A 27,300-nucleotide genomic window follows, 5' to 3' on the forward strand; every position below is an offset into this window, starting at 1 on the left:
GCAATGATAATAACAAATGACTTAACTTGAAATAAACCTATGCAGTTTGGTAGCCCCACTTAGCATATGGGAATCTTAAAACAATTTACTCGTTTATCATTATTATATATTTATATTTAGCTACAAGACTTCAAATGAACACAATCTTAAAGTTTATCAAGATATAGCTACAACAATTGATATATTTTTGACCCAATTTCAAATAAATGTCTTTAAAGCTAAAGCTAACTTTGTTAGCTAGCTAGCGTTTATGAAGCTTTCAGAGGCAAAGCGAGGGCGGAAGTACGCTGCAGGGAACCCTCTCGTTGATCCGGCTGTGAGTCGAGCCAGCTCAGGTTTGTGGCTGTTGTTGCTGCTTGTGTGTGACAGACTCGGGGCTAGAACTCGGCTCTGTGTGCTGTTTACACCGGACTCCCGAGGGGAAACCGAAGCTGGACCGCCAGAACTGAACACTAACGGTCGAAATGGAGTCTCAGGGCAGAGACGAGATGAAGGGGCCAGTGCTGCACATCGTGGTGGTTGGATTTCACCATAAGAAGGGCTGTCAGGTAGCTACTCGAAGCTCCTGCTTCATGCTAACTCCGGCTAACTATCTGTCATTTAAAGTCGCATTCCTACTAAAATTACCCCCGACGTAATACTCTCGCTGTGGATACATCTGGATAGAATATTGTAAATAATAAACATGATTTTTGGAGTCTTTCATTGGTATGGAAATGAAGAATCAGCTGTTTACTTACTTTCACTTACTTTCTATTTCCAACTGAAATATTTTTACAGTTCAGTGGATCCACCGGATCCCCCATCCGGTTTACTTTAATCATTTTAAGATTAATTGATTGATTAGCAAGGCGATTGGCTGCCCACTCTGTTTTTGTTGCAGTTGTTTCAGTTGCATATTTATCAAAACTATGAAATACTTCCTGAAAAACAAGATTAGTTCCGTTTTGATTTCATATCTACTGAAACACGCATATCTGCACGTTTAATTTTAAAAAACATTGTAGCAACAACACAATCTTAATGAAATTCCCCTAGTGGTTTGTTGCTTTGTTGTGTTTAGACTTCAACTGTGAATAAAAACACCTCATTATCAATGTTTTGAACAAAGATAAATGCAAAATTTGATGCAATTTATTCACTTCAGTTGAGAAACAGTAATACATTGTACACATTTTGTCCCTGGAATATCAGTGTGTGTGTGTGTGTAATATTAATCGTTAAATTCGTGGAGTCACAAACTACTGCATTGCATGCAAATAACATATTTTGTAGAGTTCCAGTATTATAGGACAAATAAACACTTTATTATTTAATATTGAGAAAACAATATAAACTGCAAAAAAGCCACGTTTCCTCGTTCTTTACTTTCATCATGGTTATTCTCCTTGATAATTAGCATCTTTGTGACTAAGGTCTTTATTAGGTAAAAGTAGTTTTGTGCCAAATTCTGTGATGTAACGCAAAACTTTGCAGGAATGGGATTGATTTGATCATGTTGGCTACTTTTATAGAGAATTAACAGCATTCTCTTGAATGTTTCTCGACTGGGAGATTGGTTTGTGAATGAACTGGAACATTTTTGTTAATAATCCAAAAAGGGCAATCAAAAAGTCAAACATTTCTGAAACACTTCCTGGATGGTTTTTAGCATAGAGTGCAACACAGCCAGTCTTTAAAAAAAATTCAATGAATGAAACACCTAGCTTCATGTTTTTGAGCCATATTTTCAGATTAAATTCATTTCTCAGCCCAGACGTTGTCTCCTCCATCTGCTAATCAGTGAAAGTGGACATGCTGAACATGAGGTATTCGTCCTCTACTTCCCTTCTTTAAAATGCATGACCTGGTGAACGGACGGCCATAAACCAGTTTGCCTCGGTGTTGTCGCCGCTCTCCATCTGTCTGCATCATGTCGCTCTGCAGCCTCAGGAGCAGCTGCTCGCCATCTTGAAAGATTAAAAAAGAGAGAGAGAGTTTTTTTTTTTCTCACGTAAAGTTGAGAGCGAGGACAAAGTGCTCTGAGGTTATCTGATCAGGGTCAGCGGCCTCCTCCTGAGTATCAGACATTTGGGTTTGTGGCCTTCTCTCTCCCTGGGTCTGTAGCTAATGATTATTTTAGTAATCAATTAGTTTGGTGATTAATCAATTAATAGGATAATAAAAAACAGGCATTTTCTGCATATTTGTAATTTAACCAAAGATTTTAAAAACATAAAAAAATACAAACGTGCCAATAATTTAGATACTTTTATTTTTTTGCCAAAAATGCAATAACATAGTATTCCTTCAGTAAAAATTTGATTATTTGTAGCAAAGGATATATCTGCAGAAAACATCTGTTGATTATTTTGTAAATTAATAATTCAATATCACAACATGATTTAAAGGAAATTTCTTTCACAGAATATTAACCAGGGGTAGCTAATGATGCCACTTGATGAGTTCAGAATATAACAGGTTTACAGATAAAAAAAGGTTTTTCCTTTTAAATGCGAAATGTGTTTATACTTTGTACAGTTTTGGCTTAATTGCTGCTCTGAACTTGTTAGTTTTTTTCAGCAAATATACATTTTTACAGATGTAAACTCCAGTTAGATTAATCAACTACTAAATTAGTTGATTAATTAATTAGAAAACAGGCAAAAGGGGCAGGATCGACTCAAGTAAGATAAAAAGATGCAGAAAATAACTACTTCTTACTGGGAGTCAAATGTTTGCAGCATTTTTCAAAATGTCGGCTTTTCAACAATCTTATAGGAAAGCATTTCTTTGCAGATTGTTGTCCAAATGCAAATTACCCATCTCTTTTTAATTTATCATCAAGTGATTAATTGATTTATTGCTTATCGTGTCAGGCTTGCGACGCCTCGGCCTGGAGGAGTTGCTCCCATTTTTTCCTGCAGAACTGAGTCATTGTTTGTGGGTGTGTGCTGCGTTCAGGAGCAACAGGTTTTAATTCAGCACTGCAGCTGCGGAGGGAGAGTTTTCTTTGAGCTCAACAAAAACCAAACAAGTTTTGTGAAACATGAGACGTTTTAAAGAGGAGGTTTAAGCAGCTGAACCATTTCCGTAGCAGGACTTTAGTGTACTGGTAGGACTGAAACGATTAATCAATTATTTAAATAATCGTTAACTATCTTGGTAGTTATTCATCTTTAACTGAAGTATGCAGACTCAAAAAAGGGCATTTGCTGAAATTTTTTTTTTTTATAATTAAGCCAAGACTATACAAAATTATACACATTTTGCATTCAAGCTTTTTCTAAATATGTTTGAGCCAAAACTGATGGCAGTTTTAGCTTCACCTGGTTCAAATTTACTAAAGGAATGTTGTATTATTGCATTTTAGGTAATAAAATGTTTGCTTTTAATTTATTTACTTGCATCTTTTAATATATTTAGTGAAATAAAAAATCTGTAGAATGTGAAATGGTGATTTATAAAACCGATTAATCATCAAAAATAATTGATTAATTGTCAAAATAATTGAATATTTGTAAGTAATCAGCTGCGAGCAGCGAGCGAAGCAATTGTTGCTGCCCATCAATCTGGGAAGGGTTCAAAGGTCAGAAAGATGATGTCTATATCTGCTCTCGTACAAACCGATATCTTCCAGCTGGATTCAACAAAACGATCTGAAAAATGAAGAAACGACAACTTTCTTCCTGAATGACAGGAAGTGACCGAGCTTTTGCTTCCTGCTGTCCCCAGGTTGAGTTCTCGTACCCCCCGCTGATGCCAAACGAGGGTCACGACAGCGGCCTGCTGCCGGAGGAGTGGAAGTACCTCCCTTTCCTGGCTCTGCCCGATGGAGCACACAACTACCAGGAAGGTACGGCGCCGCCAGATCCACAGAGATCTCACATTGAAAAAGCTTTCAAATACTGGCTTTCTGGATCATTTTCAGTGTGTTTTTCTCAACTAGCCCGTTTTTTAGTTTACAAATACGTCATAATTAATTTCAGTTGCTGTTATTTGTGGTGTTTTGTTATTTTGTTCCAGTGTTATATCTTTATCTGAATTTATCGTTTATAATGAATAATGTCTGGGGAAATATGAATTTTTCTTGAAAACGTTTTATTTTTAAACCTTTGTCAAAGCTGGCAGAGTGGCTGTGACTTCCAGCTTTTCCTGCGTGTGAAGGCAAACATCAGGCTCTGAGCCAAAGTTAATATTCAGGCTGGAAAACCTCCTGGTTTCATCTTCCTGAAACCAGATTTCCAGTCTAATATTTAACTCTTATCTCTGCATCTTTCTGGATTCTTATCAGCCGGTTTTTCACAGCATAATAAATCTTTTATGCCTGAGCCGCTCATAAAGCAGCCGCGTCTCAGGGAGGCTGCTGGGTTTTGGTTTCATAGCACAATGGTCAACCAGTGATAGCCATAGCAACATGGGCTTAAAAAGATGCATCTGGAATCCTCCATCTTGTTTTCCAAAGGTTTTAAGGTCTGAAAGTTTAGTTCCTGCTTCAAGATCCAGTTCAGAGATTTCTTTTTCTCTCTTTTTGCTGCAGATCTTCCTGTTGGCTAAATTTCGTTTTTCTTCTTCTTTCCCTGAGGATTATTTGTCATTTTGCAGAATCCTGTTTTCTTTAAGAGCAGCGACTCTGCGATGTCGCCGCTGGCGCCTCTTCTCTGAAATCTTCAGTCTGTGTTGATCAACTCTGCTGTCGCTCTGAACCACAGAAAATCTCCTCAGAAACACTCAGATGGAAATGAGGCTGACCGTTGTGACATTTTGTTCACCAGGCAAAATCAGATTAAAACGACTGCAGGCGAAGAGGACTCCAAAACCAGTTTAATCAGCGTTTACTCCTTATTGATTTACTATTAAAACATGATCTGTTCTTAGTTTATAAGGAGAAAATGTTATAAAACATATCTGCACGTTAATATCAAACCAGTTTTGCTTATCGAGCTGATATAGTTAAAAAAAGACTAAAATCAGTCTTTACTTATGTTGGTTATTGGTTGCTCCAAAAGCAGGAAGTGGACTAAAGAGCAAGGAATTCTGGGTAAATACAAGCCAAACAAATGTGCTGTTTTTGTGCTAGTGGGAGAAATGGCAAATCGTCAAAATAGAAATCCTACAAGCTCTAAAATTTGACACTACCTCATTTTGTGAAATAGGAAGTTCTGCTCAGTGTCTTCAGAGGTTTTTGTGTCTTTTCCTTCTGTAGTTCTTGGTGCAGCGCCCCCACAGGAAAGGAGGGGAACATGTCTTTCAAAGTTTTTGGTTTGTTTGATTCAGTGCAGCAGCTGAAAATGCAAATCTGTTGCAGTTTTTGTCCCCAATCGAACCGTGTTTACCTGGACGTCAGGTGTGAAAACAGCTTGATTTACTTTCTTCCTGTTTTGCAGACACTGTGTATTTTCACCTGCCGCCTCTCAGTGGAGACATGAAGTGCGTCTATGGAGTGTCCTGTTATCGCCAAATAGAGTCGAAGGTTAGTGAAACTCATTTAAATAAAATGCTGTAGAGGATTCTACAGGTTGAACTTTGACCTCATTGATCTAAGTGTTGCATGTTGATGGAAACTGTTGGGTTACCTGCTTGTTCTTCATCCATGTGGATGTGATTTCAGGCCCTGAAGGTCCGAAAGGCGGACGTTACCAGGGAGACGGTCCAGAAGAGCGTCTGTGTCCTCAGTCGAGTGGTGAGTCGCCGCCAGCTTCAGGTTCAGCTCAACAAACCGAGACTTCGCATCGAATTGGACTGAACTTAAATCAGTTGGATCAGCAAACCTGATCTGGGGCAAAGGAAAGAGGAAAACAGGGGTCAGAGGTCATTCCAGGAAGAGTTTTACTCTAAAGACACATCTATCCATTTAAACATCCAACCCTTCATTTGACCCTCTGTCCTTCCTTTATTCCTTCCTTCCTTCTTTCGAGTTATTTTTTGTCGACCTTTAATTTTTTTCAATAAAACAAAAGAAGCAACAATCCTGGAAACTTTGTCAGATTTTTGAGTTTTTCCCTGAACCTTTGGGGATTTTATTGTGTTTATTTTATCTCCTCTGCTGTTCAGGAATGAATCTGGTTTGATTAAAGTATTTTTTTCTCTGTCTGGTTTTTCACAGTTTAGCGACGGTTTACTGGCAGCTGCTGCTGATCAGCTGATTACAATCAGTAGATCTCATTAGTTGGCAGGAACCTCAGTGATTCATGGATCTGTGTCCCGGTCGGGGGAAAATCCTCCTCCATGTTTGGGTCATGATGTTTCTGAATCACTGCTGACTCTCTCTCTCCAGCCTCTCTACGGTTTGCTCCAAGCGAAGCTGCAGCTCATCACACACGCCTACTTCGAAGAGAAAGATTTCTCCCAGATCTCCATCCTGAAGGTGAATCTAAGATACTTTATGAGATTCACTTCCTGTTTCCTGTCGTGACAACCCCTGGCTTCCTGTTTAGGAGCTGTATGAGCACATGAATGGCTCCCTGAGGGGCTCCACTCTGGAGGGGTCGCAGGTTTATCTCGGTACGCAGACTCCAACCTCCAGAAACGCTTCATCTTCTCCTGGAAAACTCCTCATTCATTAGTTTTTTTCTCCTCAGGCTTATCACCGAGAGATCTCATCCTGCACTTTCAACACAAGGTTGTAACAAAAACATTCACAAGATGCTAAAATATCAACTTTTCCTAACATTTTTAATCGTTTTGCAGGTTCTCATCCTCTTCAAGCTCATTCTGTTGGAGAAGAAGGTGAGAAAAGTCAAATTCTTACTCTGTTGTTTTGGGTCTCCACATGTGATCAAACAGAACTGACTGTCTGTTTCTGTCTGCAGGTCCTATTCTATGTTTCTCCTGTAAACAGGCTGGTTGGAGCGCTGATGACGGTTCTGTCACTTTTCCCGGGTCAGTAACTCCTCAGAACATCTGAGCCATTTTCACTCCCTCATCCAGAAAAATAAACCACTAATGTTGAAAAACACAAATTATGCACATTCATGAATATCTTCTGAAGGGAATTTGTTCTCATTTTTAAAGAGACAATAATTCTATTCTTATTTATAGAATGTAAAACAGAAGAAAATGCATATTTTCTTTTATGGAACCTGAGAAAAATTACACATTTTCATAAAAATCTACTTTAAGAAAGAGCATCAGTCACAAAAGCCATTTGTCCCAAAAACCGGTTCCCACAGAAGCTGCATGCTGCTGGTATTAAGCTGCAGCAGTTCCTGGCAGGTGTGGCAGCTGACCCCTGACCCCTGCCGCGATGTGAGCTTACCGTCTCCGTCGATGTTTCTGCAGGTATGATCGAACACGGCCTGGTGGATTCGTCGCACTACAAACCAAAGAGCAGCTTGTCGGACGACCTGATTCTGGTGGAGAGTGGCTTGGGAGCCGAGGAGTTCGTCTCCGTGTCCGTCACCGACATCGCCCAGGCCAACATGGAGGCCACTCAGCCGGCCACTCAGCCGGCCACAGAGTCCCTGTCATCAGGGAACGGCGGGCAGGACGACAGCAACCACCTCAAACCGCCGTCACGAACCTCTCCAGAGTCTTCAGAGAGCGACTGGGAGACTCTGGACCCCAGCGTGTTGGAGGAACACAAAGAACCTGGAGCTGGCAGCAGCGGGTCGAATATGCCGGACGCCTTCGACTCCAAACCGGGAACTCCAATCACGGTGCAGCCGCTGGGGGTCGGCGGTCAGGGAGGGGTCATCCAGGGTTTGGTGTCGGGTCTGGAGGAGGATCAGTACGGCCTGCCGCTCCCCATCTTCACTAAGGTAAGTAAAACCAGCTGCCTGGTTCTAACGGGACATGTTGTGGTTCCTAAACTGGAGTCATGTGTGTATGGGGTTCAGACTGCAGCCTCCTTACAGAAAAACAAATAATTTCCAACTTTTTCTGTTTTGTTGTCCAAATTTTTGGCGTTCTTGGCTCGTGGTTCAGGGCTGAACAACAATCCTCAGGACCACAGATTGCTCTCGGGCCACATTTTGATCACCCCTGGTCTACGGGCTACAAAACATGTCCATTTCAGCTTTTTGCATAAAATTATTCATAGATGATGAGATTTCAGTCGGGTCAGTTCATCACAGAATGAACTACTGTCACTTTAAATCCAAATGATGCCCCCAAGCTCAACATTTTAATGTGAAAATGGCTGCAAACAGACACGCAATTATACAACAGTTCATCTCTGATGATAAGCAGAAGTGGAGCCTCCTGCACAATCAACAGGAATACGGCAAATGGTTTCTGGATGGTAATTCAACAACAAAACGCTTTTTATGGCGGTAAAACCAGCCGGCCAATCGGGGTGCAGCTCTGCTTGGGTTGCTAGGTAACCGAATACGACTTTTCAGATATTAACTTGTTGCCCAAAAACCTTTGGGCAACAAAGGTTTTGGGTGGGTAATAGAGGCAGTTGAGACCAAAGTGGAAGTTGGAAAACAAACTAAATGGGGATTTTGAATAATAAGTTCCCTTTAAGACGTTAGCTCTATTATTTTCTCTTTGCTTGTGTCGTTGCCAGGGCTACCTGTGCCTGCCTTACATGGCTCTGCAGCAGCATCACCTTTTGTCGGACGTCGCCGTTCGAGGCTTTGTTGCCGGGGCGACCAACATCCTTTTCCGCCAGCAGAGGCACCTCAGTGACGCCGTCGTTGAAGTGAATGCTGCTCGTTCACGGCGCCTGTTTAATCAGGAAAGCGGGCGCATTAATCTGAACGCCTTCGCTTCTGCAGGTGGAGGAAGCTCGGATCCAGATCCAGGACCCAGAACTCCGGAAGATCCTGAGCCTGACGACGGCTGACCTGCGCTTCGCAGATTACCTGGTGAAACATGTGACGGAGAACAGAGACGACGTGTTCCTGGACGGGACGGGCTGGGAGGGAGGAGACGAGTGGATCAGAGCTCAGTTCACCCTCTACCTGCACTCCTTGCTCTCCTCTGCGCTACAGCCAGGTGGGAAATCTGGAGAACATCCTGTGATGTCATGATTTCATCCCAGCCTGACTCCTTGTCCTCTTTCTGTCAGATAATGAGAGGCTGCTGGCCGATTATGGGGTGCCGTTCATCGCAGCGTGGAAGAACACCCACAACTTCCGGGTTTGGTTCAGTAACAAACATCCCGGCATGACGGCGATCACTCCAGGGTAGGTGGACCAACCCGGCCACCTCATCTTGCACCGCAGCAAGACAAATAAAGATGTTTAACTAACTGCAAATATATTTTATAAATTATGGAGGGAACTGCTAACTAAGATGTGATTTGTGCTAACGCTAAAGCATGTGCAATAAACACTAGTTCTGCTAATGCTAAAGTGCTAATAATATACATAGCTTCTGCTAAAGCTAAAGCAATAAGTGATAGGTTCTTCTAATGTTTAACTATAAATATTAGTTTGGCTAACTAAAGGATTAACCATAGACATAGTTTCTGCTAACACTAAAGCGCTAATGATAAACATTAATTCTAGCAATAAACATTAGTTTTATTAACCCTTAAGTGCAAACAATGAACATTCATTTTGCTAATGCTATAGCACTATTGGTAAACATTTGTTGGGCTAACACTAACGTTAGCAGAATGAATATTTAGCAGAAGCTAATACTAAAGGAAGTGTTGAAACAATCATTTCAAAATAAGAGCATGAAAATAAACATCTAACTACTTTATCAATAATCGAAACTTTAGCACAGATGCTGAATTTGATTAAACTAAAAGTTTAAAACTCAGCCTGTATTTATCCCAGTGAAAAATAAACCTCAATGGAAGCTAAGTGCGCTAACATCAGTGTTAGCAAAAGCACAAATGAAAAGTTAGATGCTATTAGCCAATTAGCTCCACTACTGGAGGCATTAGAAGAAACTGAACTGGAATTCTGGAAAACAAGAAAAATATTTTGGTGTTTTTATTAGAAATTATTCAGAAAAACTATTGATTTGCTGTTATTTTAGTTTGATTAAACATTAAAAAATGTAAATATTTAGAATATTTATGATATTGCTTCTTGCATTAAAATGATTATTAGATCAGATTGAACCTTATTAATCCCTCAGGAACATTTTTCTAGTAAATTCAAGAAACAGCTTTGTAGAAAACATAGGGACTTAAATATAGTACATATATTAGATAAATATAGTATTTCTGAAGTTCCTCTCAATGTGTTGTGGATCGGATGAGGCAGGATGACGTTAATTGGATGTCGCTGTGTTGCAGCCACCCGTTCCAGGGCCAGTACAGCGTATCAGACGTCAAACTGCGGCTCTCACAGTGAGTTTAATTTTATTCTCCTGCTTTCAGCGTCTAAGGTGACAAATCTTTAAATTAGACACTTTCAAACCCAGCTGTAGATCCGTCTCTAATCTTCAAAGATGAACTCAAAACGAGGGATCTGCTGCCCTCTGGTGGCCAAAACAGTTCACTGATCTCTCACATCAGGAGGAAGTTTTACGTCACGGATCATTTTCAGAAGCTCCTCTGTAACTTTTGCTGCTTCTTCGAACATCTGTGACAACTAGTGGTGATATCTTTGGTGGATGAGGCTCTTTATTTGGTCTCTATCATTTTTATTGACAGAAAGTCTTTAGTTTCTGTTAATTCTTGGCCCATTCTGCATGAACTGTTCATTTCAGATGTGGCCCAATAATGACGAGATCAGAAGACGGATGATTGGATTTTATTTTTTAATAACTTGCTGCATTCACTCTGCAATCGCTTTTGACCAGTCTTAGTAGTGAAGATGCCTCCAAATTAGGGCTGAAATTATTAATCAGATTAATTTAGTAATTAATAATTAAAATATTCCTCCCAGAACTCCACATGTGGGAATTTTAGCTTCATCTGGTTCAAATTATGTCATTAAAAACATTAAGGATTGTTGTTTTGCATTTTTAATGTATTTTCAATATAGCATAATTAAAACTGCAGAATGTTGCACATTTTTTATTTGACTAATCAATTAATCTTCAGAATAATCAATGGGATAATCCAGTCCTAAAATAATTGTTGGTTGTTACAATTATTAAAATGAAAAATATGTAAAGCATGTCAGTAGATTCAAGCAAAACCAAAACAAAAGTCTCCAGTCTCTCCCTCCTCCCAGTTTGATTTTCCTTCAAATGGAGATCCAACTCTGAGAAGCTCTTTGAGTTTTATGTGCCCATATAAGGAGTTAAAGACAGAATAAATCAGAAACAGTGATCCTGCAGCTGTGAATGCCTGATGAATACTGTATGCAGCCTAATGTCTGTGCAGGAGTCATTAATAATGAGCGAGCTTCATTCTGAAAAACCGAGCCGGAGCCTCCGACTCCTTCGGCCCTCGGCTCGGCTTTCATTCCAGGAAGCGCGGCGCGCCGCAGGTAGAGTTACCTCCACACGAGGAGGAGCAAGTCGGACTCGACTCGCTGGCCGCGGCTCTCGCCTTACCTGCAGGTGTTCGGTGTCCCAGCGGCTGTGAAATCCCTCGTAAAGCTTCAGTAAACAAACAAGCTGCAGAGGGTCGGCTCAGCTCACAGCGTCCAGCTAAAACACCGAGTAAAATAAAAGCATGTTCAGGTGCATGCAGTGGAAAATACACTGCAAAAACACAAAATCCCACCGTTTCTAATGCAAGTATCTTAGTTCACTTGAAGTAATAAAAAATCTTCAAATATAGGAGCTGGTTTTAAGTCAATAATTCCTTAATATTGAAGAAAAATTACTGATTAATGGAACTTTATTTTAGTAAAAAAAGTTTTTTACATCATTAAGAAATTATTTACTTACAAGTTAAAATTATTTACTTAAAATAAGTAAATATTTACTTACAATATTACTAAAATTGCCTAGGTAACTTGTAAATTTACTGTCTTATTCCAAGATATTTTCACTAGAAACTATATAAAAATACTTGGTGAGATTTTGTGTTTTTGTTCTGCAGTGTTTCATTTGAGTTTAATGCGACGGGCCAAAGTCGTGGGATCAGTAGATTTTATTATCTGAAAACAAATGGTGACACTTTTAAGATTTTCTATTAAAAAAAAGAAAAAACACATTGACTTCCTTCTGCTTTGTGTTGTTCGATCCCAAATCCCGATAAAGTAGACTGAAGTTTGTTGTTGGCTGATTTAATTTATGGGGAAAAACTAATTTAAAGTGTGAATACATTTGCAAGACGTTGCACTGAAACCAAAAGGGCTGGAAAACACATCCCTGAGGGACGCCACAGCATGGTTTATATGCAATATGGTAATACTCCATGATGGAAAGTGATTAATTTGTTCTTTTTGTATTTATTTTTTCTAGTCTAGAATATCTCATTCTCTACGTCATCAAACATTATTAATTTCCTGATTGTGAATATTTTCCACACTCAGCCTCAGTAATAAACAGAGTTATTTTCCTGAAACCTGAACCTGGATGACAGATGAAGGGGGGAAAGTAAAAGCGCCAGGCTCGTCGCTGGAGCTAAAACATAAAAAGGAGGCAGAAAGTGGGAAGCTACGGTTGACTTGATGAAGCCCTGAGGGCAAAAACGAAGCTTGTTCCTGGACAAAGAGCAGCTGGTGGCAGAGACGTTTTAGGAGGCGAGTCACGTGACGAGCCAAAGCGCCGCCGGCCAATTGCATCTTTCTTTATTGCAGCACATAAGATGTTTATCTGGGTCAGCCCAGGAGACAGAAAGTGGACACAGAAGCAACCTATTTTTCTCCAGAAACACACTTTAGGGGTAAAGGTCAGAATCATGACTCCATCCTGCAGTAAAGGAGTTGAGGTGCAGCGTTTAGCCGACGGTTTGGCTGAGATCAGCTCGCATTTTCAAAAGTGAATCATTGATTTAATTCAAAAGCACAAAATTCTGTTTCTCTGAATATTTTAAAATACAATTAAACATTTTTTGAATGATCATATTAATGGAAAGCTTAGTGGAAGGAAAAAGCATGTTTACATTTGCTTTGGTTCATTTTAACTATGGCTTACAGATAATGACAGCAGAAGATTTTATTATTCAAAAACTGAATATTCCACAAAACTGTTAATTAAAAAAAAAAATTGGTAATGGAAAGTTAAGTGGAAGGAAAAAGTGTGCACTGTTCCAAATCTTCAACAGAATAAAGCAGGAGCTGCATTTCTGTCCACTTTGCTTGGGAAACATCTAAACATCTGAAAACGAAAGTTTTTTGTTTTCTAATTTCTGATTCTGTTTTTTCTTTCTGCAGTTCGGTGCAGAACAGCGAACGAGGGAAAAAGATCGGAAACGCCATGATCACGACCAGCCGCAGCGTCGTCCAAACCGGGAAGGCAGTGGGTAGGAAAACCTCCAAACGTCTCACGAAAAGCTCCACTGAAAGAAAAGCGTTTCTGATGGAAATGTTGTTTTATCAGGTCAGTCGGTGGGCGGAGCCTTAACGAGCGCCAAGTCTGCGATGTCTTCCTGGTTCTCCACGCTGGCTCAGCCTTCACCTTTGACCCCATCCTCAGGTCCAGAACCGGCCTCCGAGGTGAAGCCATGACAGTTACCCTCCAAACGTCCGTCTCCTAGCAACGGCAGCGGAGTATGGCCGCCGTAGAAAGAAAGAACGAGGAAATCTCAGCCTGATTCTTCAGAAATTTTGAAATTAATCTCAGAAATTTTCGAGAAAAAGAAGTGACTGTCAATAGTCAAAAATTTACTAGAAACAAATGTGAAATTTTTAGATTGATATCAGAAATATCTGGAAAAAAGTTTAAACTTTTTTAGAAAACTTACATTTTGAAATTAATTTCTGAAAATTTCTAGAAAAAAAGAATATTTCTGAACTCCAAAAGTAAAAACAGTTCCCGGGGGAAAAAAGATCACAAAATTTGAGATTAATCTTGGAATTTTTCTGGACAGAACTTGAAAATTTCTTTGTTTAAAAAGTCAAAAATCTTTTAGAAAAAAAATTCACAATTTTCAGAAATTTCCTAGAAAAACATGAAATTTCTGGGTTTGAAAAAATAGTTTCAAGAAAAAAACTCAAATTCTGAGATTAGTCTTAAAAATTTCTGAGCTTTAAAAGTAAAAAAAATTGATATGAAAGATCAAATTTTTCTTACTCTGAGAAATTTTGTAGAAAAATAATTCCATTTCTGAGTTTCAAAACAAAAATGTTCTAGAAAAAATGTATATTTTGACATTCTCAGAAATTTTCTTGGAAAAACTTTGATATTTATGAGTTTGAAAATCTAAAATTTCCAAGAAAAAAACAAAATTTTTAGATTAATAAAGATTTGTAGAACATTTCAAAAGTAAAAAATGTAACTTTTGGAGCTCAGGAAATTGATTTTTCTAGAATATTTCTGAGATTAATCAAAAGAATTTCTGGGTTTTTTGTGGGTTCACTCTTTGTTTTCTGTCTGCACCGGCCCTGCATCAGCGGATGGAGCATAAAAACAATCACTTTTCCTCAAATTCACACGGGAATCTGAAGGATGAACCCCGGATTGTGGGCTTTCTGCAGCGCGTTAGCTGGATGCGCCTGCAGGCGCTAAATTTACTCTGCAGCCCAAAATCACTGTGAGGTGGAAGCTGCCACTGCTTTGATCAAATCTGATCATTTAAGAGGCTTTTGGAAGTTAAGAGTCTCTGTGCTGCAGTTCGTGTTGCTGTGTTCACTCTTCGTACTTTATGGTTTGTCAACATTTTGCTGGAGAAGTTATTTAAGATGCCTTGGTCATGGGATTTTACTCAGTAGATTGAGTATCTCACAAAATTGGAAAAATTTGATTTTAAATTGATTTTTGTTCCACCAATGACTTTGTTGTGACACTGTGGTTGTTTTAATTATGTGAAATTTAATCAACTTTCACTCATTGAAGTGCAACAGAAACTTATGTGTTTACAATAAATGTATTATTTTTTACTAAATTGGAAGAAAAAGGATAAAAATTCAGGTTTATATGTTAGTAAATTTAAAAAATAAAATGCTTATTTGAACACTAAAATCAGGGTTTATTTTTGTTTGTTTGATCTTTTGTATAAAATAATTAACAAAGGGAATAAACAATATTTAGCTGACATGGTGTGTTTAGATTTATACATAAACGCACATATTTACAAAAGAATTACCTCAGTTTACTCAGAAACCAGTTCTAATCAAAATGTAACCAATAAATTCAATAATGTTCATGTTCCTACAATCAGGTTGTAGATTTTGTTAGCATTAGATGCTAGCTAAAATACTAAATGCTTTAGTAATTTATTATATATATTTTTATGTCATAGATTTTCAATATAAACTTTTAAAAAGGGTCTTATTTGCTCAGAATTTATTTTAGCTAACTAAATAAATTGCTACCAAGTCTTTATTTTTTAAAACTTTGAAATCAATTATGAAAAACATTGTGCATCAAATACATTCATAAGTGTATTTGTTTCATTAATAAAATGATTAGTTGCACATTTGTTTACCTACAATTCCTTGATAAATATTTTTTTCCAGACTCTTGTATTTAAAGTTGCTTTTATATATTTTTAAAACTGAAATATTTAAATCATATTACCATTCACAATAAAACCAAAAACTGTTTAAAACCATGCTAATATTAAACCTCAGCATTGTTTGAGTGTTTCTTGGCATCACAGGCGGATTAAAGGGATTATTTTTATAAATGAGTTAAATAGACTTTTATTTCAAATGAACATTGATGCTGAAACAACCGCAGTGCTGCTACAGAAATCATTGAGGACAAAAATGATTTGGTGTAAAAACATCCTCTGATTATGAGGGAGGTTTGTGTTTGAAGGCTGTTGGTAACATTTCCCAGACCTTTTTGTACTTTTAAATGAATATATATTTGGAGAACTATATTTAATAAGACCTAAAATAGCCTGAAGACTTATTTATTGATGTGTAGCGTGTTATATGAATAAGAAATATATCCATGTTGTGTCATTGTAACACTGGACCACTGTGTTTATTTGCACAAAGCAGCCACTCTTCTGTCTGTGGACCTTTACCTTGTGACTGTACGTTTTGAGGTGCGTTCAAGATCGTTTCCCTCCATGCTGCGAACTGTCGTCCAGTGAGCATGATTGACCAGTACGTCGTTTTTCCACATAGTTGTTTGATTTTAAATGTTTTGGATTATTTGTGCTGTTTTTTTCTTTTTTAATCTGTTATCTTTTCATTTTGTATTTAAACTGAATGAATGTATTGTAAACTGAAATATTTTTCTGGAAGAGAAGGAAGTGACGAACCATGATGCTGCATTAAAAAGAAATAAAAGTTGCATTTTTATTTTTCTGGCCTTTTGGTTTTAAAATATTAGTGAATAACACAGTTTATATAGTTAACTAAAACCAACAAAATGATTAAAACTTAATTATTAAAATCTGTAATTAATAGGAAAAATTACAATTAACTGCAAGGTGAGTTTATAAAACTAAAACATACTGAAATTCTAGATTTAATATCCTTTGTTTTTGTGTTTATAAATCTATTTTTTAGCCTTTTGAAATGATCTCGTTTTATTGTTTTTATCAAGGGTAATTTATAAAAATATGAGTTTAAAGATGTGGGTATGAAATGGTTAATAGTGTTTAAAAACTGAAGCATGAACAAACCAAACACCAGAGGCCATTTGCAGAACGTTTTTGGTATATTTTTTAATAAATTAACGTTCATCCAAAATACAGTGCCAAAGGAAAAATGATGCAGCCAAACATGCTAGTAAGGTTTGTCATGAAGCACCTGTGCTCATGTTTTAAAGATGTTTTAGAAGGAAGACCCCCACCCACCATTTTATCGAGCTCTCTCCTCTCTCAGCCAATCAGCAGCAAGATTTCTCAGTACTCATCCAGAAAAAATGTAATCGGATAAGAAGATGAAGATCTACAATCACACTACAGTAATGTCGGGTATTAAATAATAATAAAAAAGAAAGACACTAATACAAAATAGACCTGGTTACGCCGACCCATCCCTTCCACACTGAAACAGCTGTTTTAAACATATGAAAAATATAGTTTTTATATATTTATATAATTCAGCAGCTTAGAAATAAAAAAAAATGCATGAGCCCAGAACCTGTTTGTTTTTTCACTGCGAGTGGAGTTTTGTTTGTTGCATTGAAAGAAACAGACAGACTGAGGTGTGAACTGCTGGTTGTGTGGAAGACCTGTGTGCAGCAGACGTGACGTAATGAGGGGCGGGGTCAGTTGGAGGAAGAGGGCGGAGCCTCAAGCGGCGGAGGCGGGGCTACGAGTGGCTGGACCTGCAGCCACCCCGTCTTGAAGCAAACTGCTTCCGCCTGCCGCTCGCTGTTTCCGCTCGGTCCTCCGGAAACGACCCGCTCGTCTGCGAGGCCTTTTAAGGAAATGCATGATCCCATTTTTATTTATTTTTTAAAAGGAATACTCCGCTAAAAATCAAAGTTCAAACATTGTGGGACGCTTCTAAGAAAAAAAGTGAGTTTTCTAAATACATTTTCTTTACAAATTCTTGTTATTCTGTGCAGTTTACGGCCAAAAACAAAAGGGATGATTTATAACGACCGAGTTTGTTAGCCTGCTGTCGGGAAATGTGGTTTTATTACTCCAGTAATAATGTAGCAATAGTAATTAGCTTGTTTTAGCTAATTCAGGCAGGCTTACATATGTGCTGTCAATATGGTTTGAACATAATTCCAAACCAAAATAAGTGAATGAATTAAATTTTGGGATTTGAGCACGTTTATGAATTAATAAAAAAGCCCTCATATATAAACTAATATGCAATGGTTGAAGGCGGAAGTATAAATGGAGACAGATTTCTGATTGGTTGTTCCTTCAACATTTATCATGACTAAATTCAGCCATTTTGTTTCGACTTCGGTTCAGTTCACCGCTATATGGAAAGCTGACGGTTTAAAGTCATTTTAAAATCGAAGTTTGTTCCATTTTTTGCATGTCAAATGACCCAACAACAAACAAGAACACGACGGTTTACTGGTTAGCTTAAGCTAATGTTAGCCAAAGGGATCAAAATGACGTCACCAAAATGAAACCAATTAAAAGCATAAGCTAAATTACATTTAATTTCACATCAGATTGGAGTATTCTGGTGACTTTTCTAAACATTGTTAACCGTATTTTGTTGGGATATTTTAGGTGTTTAAATCCACCAGAGGCTAAAAAACTGGGTTAAAGAAACCAACTTTAATCAGCCCAGCTACTTTATAATACAAAATGTGGAAGGCAGTTAAAGTCTATCCAATATTTCATAAAAGCAGTTTTTTTTTTCAGCTTCCTTCTGGGTATGAATAAAGTTTCCATCTTTATTTAATGTTTAAAAAATGAATTACAAAAAAGGGAATAACTGAAATGAAAAGGTAGACGTGTGAAACGAAAGCCGGAGGTTTGATGCATAAATGGGGAATATCTGTTAATTCCTTCCTTTAAGGATGGATCATAAACTGTGTTTATAGAAAACTCTGCAGCACATTTTCCTTCTTTATGTGTTCCAGTTCTTAGGGGGAAAAATTAAACAAATGAGAAGGCAACACGAGGACAAGATCCAGGCCATAGCTGAGATACCACCCAGTTTATTCCCTTTGAGCGCAGCTGCTTCACTTTTATCATTTTCTGAACTTTATTTTATTAAAGCTGCATAAATATTTATAAAAACTCAAGTCTTCGAACAAGAAGACGCTGAAATACCTTAAAATTCAACATCCAGTTGCAGTGATCTTTGATTTTCTGTGGAGTATTTCTTTAGCAGAGAGGAGAGATTTTGGTACAGTTTCCGTTAACCAGAAGGTTTACCAGTTAAGTGCATCATCATCGTCACAAAATTAGTTTGAGATTATCACATTGTAGAAACAGTATGACCGACATAATATCTAACAGATGTCACCACTGGCAAAATAAACCAGAACCAAAAGGAGGATGGGTTTATATTCGAGGGGAATCGAGTCCGGCGGACCCTCCGCACATTTCACGCTAACGCTACAGCCCCCCCCCTTCCTCAATGTTCCTCTGCTGTGTCATGGAGGGGGGGAAGTAGAAGCTATACGTGGGGGAGGGTCACCAGCTCTCCGTCCACCTCGAACTCCTCACCGCCGTCAGGGGAGAAGAGGTACGTCGGCGGTTTCCACGGAGACTCCTCCAAGCAGGAAGGGTAAAGTTTCCCGACGGCGCAGCGGAAGTCCTTCCCCAGATCCCAGAGGACGCGTTCGGACACAGGCTGCCGCCGGAACCAGCGGTCCTCCTCCGCATCGTACTGGTAGATGGCGTACTTGGCGCGCTCGTTCATGTGGGTCTCCCTCATGAAGATGCAGAGCGAGTTGAGCAGCACCACAGCGCGCACGCACGGGTCAGAGTAGCGCTTGGCCGGGATGTTGGCGGCCAGGCGCCACTCGTTCTTGTTGACGTCGTAGATCTCCACGGTGACAGAGGAGCCGTCGATGGTGCTGGTCGGCATGCGGATGCCGGAGTTGCTGACCACGTGGAGGCCGCCGATGTAAAAGATGAGGTCGCCGAAGGCGGCGGCAGAGGCGAAGCAGCGGCTGGTTTTGCGCATGGCCATCTCCACCCAGGCGTCGGCGCGGGGGAAGTAGCAGTACATCAGGTCGTGCGTCATCACGTAGATGCAGTCGTGTGCCACCACCGAGGTGCTCCAGTTCCAGGCGAAGGGCAGCGGGCTCATCATAGTCCACTCGTCCTTCTCGCGGTCGTAGCGTTCCACCGTGCGCTTGTTCAGCTCCCCGCCCACGTTGTCGCCGCCGATTGCATAGATGTAGCCGTCGCAGTAGACCAGCGACGGCTTGATGCGGGCGCACAGCATGGGGGTCTTCGGCACCCAGGCGTTCTGCTGCGCATCGAACCAGAAGAAGCTGTCGACCGAGCGGAACACGGCCTGCAGCTTCCCGCTCCTGCCATGGTTGGCTATTGAGTTTTTGAGGGGAATCTGACCGCCGGCGATGTAGACGTCGTTGTCGGGGGTAACAAGGGTCCCGACCTTCTGCAGGTCTCCCGGCGGGTTACACAGCTTGTACACCTTCTCCGCCTGCGGGCTGTAGCACACTATCGTCGTAGGCGGCGACGTCGACGTGACGTAGCTCTCGCCTTGCGTCTCCGACATGGCCTCCATGAAGATCAGCATCTCCTCCTTGGTCATGCCCAGGCGAGGCTTGAAGAACTTGGGCATGGACTTGTAGAGGCCCTGCACCACCACCGACTTATCGTTGGGCGGCAGACCCTGGAACCAGGCGCGCTGGGTCACCTCCGACAGCGCGTCGATGCGGATCTGGCTCAGCACAGAGGACAGGTGCTGTGAGCGTGCCTCCATGTTGAACTCTAACCACAACATGGCCGCCTCGCGCACCGTCTCCTCCTTCTCCACGTTGAGGTTGTCGCTGCTCAGGATGTCGATGAGCAGCTCATGGGAGAGCTGCAGGAAGGCCTCCTGTCGGTAAACTCTGGGGAACTTGTGCTCCACCATGCGCTTGGCGCTCTGCTTTAGCTCGCTGCAGCTGAAGAGGTCGCCGATGCTCAGCATGCGGACGCAGTTCTCAGCGTTGATCTTCTTCACCAGGTAGTCTCTGCACTGCAGCAAGACGTCTTCCACCTGAACGAGACAAACGCATCACAAATCTGTCCAATAAGGTTCCAGTACACACCCACTGCAAAAACACAAAATCTTACCAAGTTCTGTTGGTTTCGTTTCTTCTGTAAATATTTTAGTACACTTGAAATTAGATAAAACTAACTTACAGATAACCTTTCAGCAAGAAATAGAAGCTTGTTTTATGTCAGTTATTCCTTAATATTGATGGGAAAGCATTTGTACCATTGGCAGATTATTTCACTGAAAACATGGGAAAATATCTTGTTAAAGTGAAATAATTTGCTAACTGGTACTTGTTTATTAGTAAGATACTGTTTTTTGCAGTGCAAGATATTTAACACAAAATACAATAAATACCAATATATGAAACACTGATAACGTGGTAAGTTTTTTTATTTTTCAGTCTACAAACCAGGTAAAAGTAAAACAACACAAGATTTTTTTAATAGCTAGAAATCTGAACAGGGTCTTAATTCGTCTTCCTCAAGCGTTGTTGCTGAAAAATTTCCTCTGGAGTTCCTCAAGGTTGAGTAATCAGTGTCTCGTCGATTATTTTGTTACATGACAGCCAAATTATGGAGAGTTGAAGTTTGTGTTTGTATCTCAACAAAATGCTAAGATACTTTAGCGAGGGGCTGCGAGACGTACCTGTAGGAAGCAAGCGGTCTCGTAGAGCGGCTCCACCGTGCTGTCGCTGATGGCCAGGTGGCCCGTGTAGGCGTAGGCGATGATGATCTTCAGCGTGGCGGGGTCCACGTTCCTCAGGTGGACGTGGGTCTGCTTGCTCTCACTGAGGCCGCTCATGAACATCGCTCTGCAGTGGAAACACCAGCAGTGGTGGGCAACATGGACTTATTATTATAATTGTTTGATTTGTTTTACTATACTGCACAAAAACCACTAAAAACCCAGACATGTTCAGGGAAAAAAATACAGCCTATCCAAAAGAACAAAAAACAAGTCTTAGTAGATGGGTGGTTGAGGATGCACCTCTTTCAATGAAAATCTATGTTTAGTCACCCTAAGTTATGCTAATAGCACTTAGCATTCATGAGGACTCATTGCGGTGCGCTAAATTTAACAAAGCTTCAAGGCAGATAAATTAGGAATTTTAATAATGGAGGGACTAGAATCAGCCACATTCCTACATAACCATCAAATTTTAGATCAAAATTTTTCTAATCTTTACTGCCCTCTCTTGGTCATTTTTCTCATATATGTCAAATTAAGTCACAGACTGGACCAAGTCAGAACAGATGTTTCTGTTTGGGTCTCCAAACCGGGTCATGTTGGCTGTTTCACAACCCAGCGTTGTTCTTTTAAAAACACACAGAGCCTCTTAATGACGGCTGGAAGCTCGCCAACGCTCCCAGCCGGAGCCTGGGTACCTGGAAGCGGCCACTGCTGGAGTCCAAACACCGCCGTGCTGCCCGTGTTATTCTACACCAGCGTCCACACGGCGAGTTACGTAACCCAACCAGGAAACTACTGAGCCTCGACAGTTTAAAGAAAAACAGCACCTTTCCCAACTACTGGCATGTTTTTGAAGCAACTCTGCAGTAAAAAAGATGCAGCTCTGATGTTTTGAAAACCACTGAAATAATTATTCAGAATCCTAAACGGTCAGGATTCACCATCTCCTTCAACATTTCCCACAGAAAACAGAAGCATTTTCTGATGTTAGGAGATTCCTGATGCACTAACCAAAGCATCTGTGATCAGCTCAGAGAGGAAAATCTATTCCTGATCAGCTATTTTTACCTCAGCTGTGACTTTAGCATGTCTGAAACCTATAAATTAGCTTTTTCATTTTTATTTTTGTCGATTTCACAAGTTGCTTTTACCAAAGGAATCTTCTGTCAGAATGAGGGATGTACTGGCCGCCGTAGAGACAGCTGACGATGTGAGAGAGTAAAGGACAAAAGAATGGACAGACTGAGGGACAGCTGGACATTCAGATGGATGGATGGATGGATGGATGGACAGTTGGATGAAATGTTGAATGAATGGCTGAGCAGGAGGATGGATGCATATCCTCCATGTTAAAAGTGAATCTAGCTATAACTCCTGAATCAAAAATCATTTTCCAGACTTCCTGACTAGAACGCCGCCATGTTGAAACCTCAGCAGCCAATCAAAAGGTTCCTGCTCCTCCTCCTCAGGATGAAGACCAGATAAACCTGCTGTTGGGATAAAACCGCCCGCTTCATGGTGGGAAGCATGATGTCAACCAGCTGCTGCGTGATTGTTCATTTCATTCAGAGGACGGACTCATCTGGAAAACATTTCACCAGTTTCTGCCTCCAAACTCAACATTAAGGTTCACCTTTACCGACAGATTGAATAATCCAGAAAAACATCAACACACAACTCAAATTATCAGGGATTTCAACGCTTTTGTAACCAAAATGTAAAAAGAAAAAGAAGAAATGTGATTTTTGAACAATACAGAGGAGGGTTTTTTGGGTGTGTTGGCCTCAGCAGGGGCTAAACCTGCCAGGCTGTATTACGCAACCCTGCGGAATTACCCCTTTTACCCCCTCCATCTCTTAACAAGAGCTACGTGACCAGACTCTCCCTCCCTCCCTCCCTCCGCCTCCGCTCTGCGGTCCGGCTGCTCCCCCTGAAGCCAGGCGTGGAGGATGGAGAGGAAGCAGGAGGAGTTCGGCGGAAACGCAGCGACATCTCCGCACCCCGAGGGGGAAACACTCTGTCCGCACCAGACAGGCAACGCGTGGGGGAGGGGGCATGATGCAGCAGATTTCCAGCCGAAACGTACAGACTGCTGCATCTCATTATGCAGCAGCGTTGCATTATGCAACGCTGAGCACATGAAAGAGGAAAACGTCTGGTTGCAATTACTTCATTTTTTTCCCTGAATCTACCAGGAACTGGTTGGAGAACAAGAGCTGGAACTCTAGTTCTGCAGCCAAAGCGCGGTCCGGGGGCTCATTGGTGGACCTTGATATGATTTTGTTCGGCCCAGGAGGTCAAGTCAACAGTAGCTGCGTTTCCTTAACAAATTTATCCAAAACTTTGTTGATATACGTATAAAGTTGAATTTTTTTTTTTAGAAACTGCGTCTTTCCATTAAAGTGACAGTATTTTGTGTTTTCCAGGCACAAATCACCATTTTATTAAATAAAATAACTGTGACTTTCAGTTCAGCCAATTTAGCGCCTTGAAATTGGGCATCTGTCTTTTTAAAAACTCCTGCTCTTTCTGAAACTCTGGCTTCAGGAAGTCATCACAACATGGCTCCATTATTATTAACAAAGCTTTTAGAATGATCTCAGCAGTTCGACCAAGTGTTTGCCAATTCCAGCTGGCTAGTCTGAAGGAGCTGAGAGGGGAAGGGTTGCTGTGTGAGGTGGAAACTCCAGGAGGCGCTGCGGCTCCAAGGCGGAGCCAGGTCCACCCAGCCATGGTTTCCATATTGTAACATTCCTGTACTATTGTATCCAATTTGTATGAAAATGCTCAATTACCTCTGTTGTTTCTCCAACTTCGAACAGTTGGAGCCCCTAAAATGAGCTTAGTTTTACGTGAAAATTATAATTTAACTTTTTCAGATTGATTTTCAAAGTGGATAATCTCCTTAAAAATATTTTTATTTCCCCCAGAAATCTGGCTAAGTGCTGTGGTAGGGCAGTGGGGAAGTTCATCATTTGCCCCACTGTGTTTTAGTGTTAAAAAATGTCAAGTTGACAGAAAAATTTGTAAATAAAACAGAAAAGAAAATGGACAAAATATAATTACTGTTTCTGTAGGCCTGTCAAAGAAACAAACTTTTCTGGATGATAAATTGTCCCAGAACTTATTGCAACAAATAATTCTTTTTTAATTCTTCACACCATTTTCAAGTATTATTATGGTAAAGGCATATTAACACAGAAACACATTCTGAAAGATCAATAAACCTTAAATTACAAAGGATATTCAACACTGGATCTGGAAGACATTTTAAATATTCAAAATAAAGAAAGAAAACAGGAAAAAAAGACAAACAGAGCCCCAGTTTCAAAACGCTTAGCCTGGCACGGGTAAGTAAAGCCTGGTGGCCCGCCAGGCTGAATATACTCTGGAGGAAACCCTGACAACAATTAAATAAAGCAGCCTGCTCACCTGAAATAGGAGCTACATGTGGCCAGGACCATCTTGTGACACGGGAACTCAGCGTCCTCCACCAGCAACACCACATCCGTCAGCAGCTTCTGCTCATAGAAGAACTTGAGCTGCTCCAGCAGCGAGACGGCGTAGTCCGTGTTGACCGGCCTGCGCTCACTCAGACCCGACATGGTTGCATCCCAGGAATCGCGCCCCAGCTTTGAAAACTCTCGTGGCCGGCAGAACCGGACTCAAACCAACCAGGAGAAATTTGAAAAGGGGGGATTTATTCTCTGGTCCTCCACACCTCCACAGGAACAGGTGGAGGTGTCAGGCGGTGGGGGGTGGGGAAATCTCAGGAGTTCACAGGAAGTGGGGGATGCAGGGTGAGGACAGGGTTTCCCCTCCGAGGGTCAGCGGTCATCGGACGTCATGCGGCGAGGCACGGAGGGCGATCGGAGGTAGAGAGGGCAACTCCGCCACGGCGCCGTCACATCAAGGGCAGCTGGAAAACAACAGGAATTTTTATTATTAAAAACACACTGTAAAAACAAAAGTTTTGCAAGTATGCTTGGTCTATTTTCTATATCCCACTACATTGAAAATAAGACAAAGTCACTTGTACAAGTAACTTTATAGCAAAATACAGAAGCTCTTTGTAAGTCAATAATTTCTTAAAATTTATGAAAAACTGCTTGTTCCACTGGTTTCAATTATAACATGACATGGGAAAAATAACTGATTATAAGTGAAAAATAATCTGCCAGTGGACCAGTACAATTTTAAGGACTTACTGACTTAAAACCAGCTCCTTTGTCTTGGACTGCACTGGGCTCTCTTATTCCTTTGTACATTTTGTTTTGCTTATGTTCACCAAATCCTAACAAGTGCATTTGATTTATATCACAATAAAAAATATATCTACATAAAAAGGAGGCATCCAACAAAATATACAACTTATCTTTCACTTGTACACTGAAATAAAAGGTGAGGAATTTTTATCTATATAGCATATTTTCAGCAAAGGCAATTCAAAGTGCTTAAAGAGAAAGTTAGCAGGTTTTGTACACCAGGTCTAATAGCAAACATTTTGTCCTGATGATATGACTTCTAAATTAAATCTGACATTATTTTTCTTTGATTACTTGACTTAAAAAGACATTTTCATATCAGAACCTATTTCCTCCACACTTTCTTTTCTAGACAGAAATTACAAGTGACAGAAAATAGTTTCAAAACGTGACTTTTCTCAATTATCCCTTCTGTAAGTTGTATACAATGAAATATTAGAGCCAGGCTACAAAGTTACTTAATTATAATCGCAATATTAGCAAGTTGAAAATAATTTTACCAGAAAGAAAATGTCTTGGAAGCAGCTTCAGGACTTTTTCCTGTGATAAGAATTTTAATATAATTACTAGCATGTCCTAAAAAAGAAAATAAGGTCATAAATCCCAGAAACTGTAAAATTTGTGTTTTCAATAGTTTCTATTCTTTTTTGCGGCTTTAAAAACTATTATTCGGCTTCAGTTGGAAGATTGCAGTTCATAAATCATACATAACATGATGTCAAAAGCAGCATAAACATTTCATATTTAATATAAATCAAGTCTGTCCAAATTTCTAACTATTCTGGTTTTCCTAATCCCTAATATGGAAACGGAAAAAGAATATTGTTTTCACAAATTACAGTGTTTTCAAGAATCTAGCTTTAATATTACACAACTTAGTGCAGGTTTTTAAGCAAATCTATCCAAGTTTATGTATATCAAAATATCATGCTCTAATACTAATCCTAAGCAAAATCAAGGTTCCATATTATAATCTTCATTAGAATTGTCCGAAATGATGCAGCTGCCAAGGTCAGCATCACTCCCAGCTAACTAGCCGGTTTATTTTGATCTAGAGGCTGACATTTTGCGAATCTGTCCCGTTAACATGTTTCTGTTAGCCCAAAGCTAATTAGCTACATTAGCACGCTATCGCCATAGGAACAACCCGATTGAGTGGCTTCATTCCGGCCTGGATAAAACAAAAAGTCATGGTCAGATTGGCCCTCGCTTTATAGCGGAGTATTTGGTAATCTGAGAGGAAAATAAAACTGTCAGAACTGAAGCAGCGGCTCTAGTCTGATTCACAGCATGTTAGCATTAGCATGGTAGCTTTAGCTTTCCCCACTCTGCACAGTTCCGGCTCGGTTTAACGGGGCACTCGCTGGGGCACACTGTCTGGTTGTCAGAGATGAAGGAGTCAGATACCACCATCCAGGTCTGGTGTTCTGACAGAAGATTGTGGTGTCAAAAAACATGACAGGGAAATCAAACAGCATCCGCTAAGCTAATAACGGCCAGAGCTACGCATCGCCTCTTCCGTAAAACACCTCCGACAAGGAAGAAAATACTACATTACTTACTTTATCCTCGGCGAGTTCCACTCACTAAACCTTCCTGATGTTATTCCGTTGGTATGAAGAGTAAACTGGACCCTTGAGGCCGAACTGAGACGGTGAAGACTGTTATGAGTCGGCGCCGAGCAGCGGACAAACCTCTTAGAGCATCAAAGGCGCCTCTACAGAGCAGAGGCCAACTGAGGATACTGCACTCAAACCCAGTGACCTGCCCTTTTGTAAGGAGAAACGGCGCCCTCTGCTGGACAGACCATAACATAACAACGGTAGAAT

General features: G+C 40.3%; 2 protein-coding genes across 2 annotated transcripts; one reads left to right on the top strand and one right to left on the bottom strand.

The window, feature by feature from the left end:
• Positions 1-310: 310 nt before the first annotated feature.
• avl9 (AVL9 homolog (S. cerevisiase)) lies at positions 311-16,205 on the top strand. Its single transcript, XM_055059422.1, has 16 exons — positions 311-548; positions 3,715-3,835; positions 5,367-5,452; positions 5,591-5,662; positions 6,257-6,346; positions 6,417-6,483; positions 6,561-6,601; positions 6,670-6,708; positions 6,792-6,861; positions 7,261-7,739; positions 8,492-8,626; positions 8,703-8,922; positions 8,996-9,113; positions 10,181-10,234; positions 13,164-13,252; positions 13,330-16,205. Exons 1-16 carry the CDS (start codon positions 465-467, stop codon positions 13,455-13,457), a joined length of 1,893 nt encoding a protein of 630 aa, XP_054915397.1. The 5' UTR covers positions 311-464; the 3' UTR covers positions 13,458-16,205.
• Positions 16,206-16,547: 342 nt separating this feature from the next.
• kbtbd2 (kelch repeat and BTB (POZ) domain containing 2) lies at positions 16,548-27,195 on the bottom strand. The gene is made up of 4 exons (XM_055059424.1): positions 27,034-27,195; positions 24,639-25,125; positions 21,162-21,327; positions 16,548-20,513 (listed from the first exon to the last, which is right to left on the bottom strand). The coding sequence occupies exons 2-4, from the start codon at positions 24,809-24,811 to the stop codon at positions 18,954-18,956; spliced, it is 1,899 nt and encodes a 632-aa protein (XP_054915399.1). The 5' UTR covers positions 24,812-25,125; positions 27,034-27,195; the 3' UTR covers positions 16,548-18,953.
• Positions 27,196-27,300: the final 105 nt, after the last annotated feature.

Source organism: Poeciliopsis prolifica, unplaced genomic scaffold, assembly GCF_027474105.1.
Source record: "Poeciliopsis prolifica strain line A6 unplaced genomic scaffold, Auburn_PproV2 SCAFFOLD054, whole genome shotgun sequence".
Classification (NCBI taxonomy): domain Eukaryota; kingdom Metazoa; phylum Chordata; class Actinopteri; order Cyprinodontiformes; family Poeciliidae; genus Poeciliopsis; species Poeciliopsis prolifica.

Coding starts and splice junctions, on each gene's coding strand:
- avl9 (XM_055059422.1), top strand. CDS start 465: ATGGAGTCTCAGGGCAGAGACGAGATGAAGGGGCCAGTGCTGCACATC. Junction 3,836..5,366: donor AGCACACAACTACCAGGAAG/GTACGGCGCCGC, acceptor CCTGTTTTGCAG/ACACTGTGTATTTTCACCTG. Junction 6,862..7,260: donor GGTTCTGTCACTTTTCCCGG/GTCAGTAACTCC, acceptor ATGTTTCTGCAG/GTATGATCGAACACGGCCTG.
- kbtbd2 (XM_055059424.1), bottom strand. CDS start 24,811: ATGTCGGGTCTGAGTGAGCGCAGGCCGGTCAACACGGACTACGCCGTC. Junction 21,328..24,638: donor ACATGTAGCTCCTATTTCAG/GTGAGCAGGCTG, acceptor TTTCCACTGCAG/AGCGATGTTCATGAGCGGCC. Junction 20,514..21,161: donor AGACCGCTTGCTTCCTACAG/GTACGTCTCGCA, acceptor TGTCTCGTTCAG/GTGGAAGACGTCTTGCTGCA.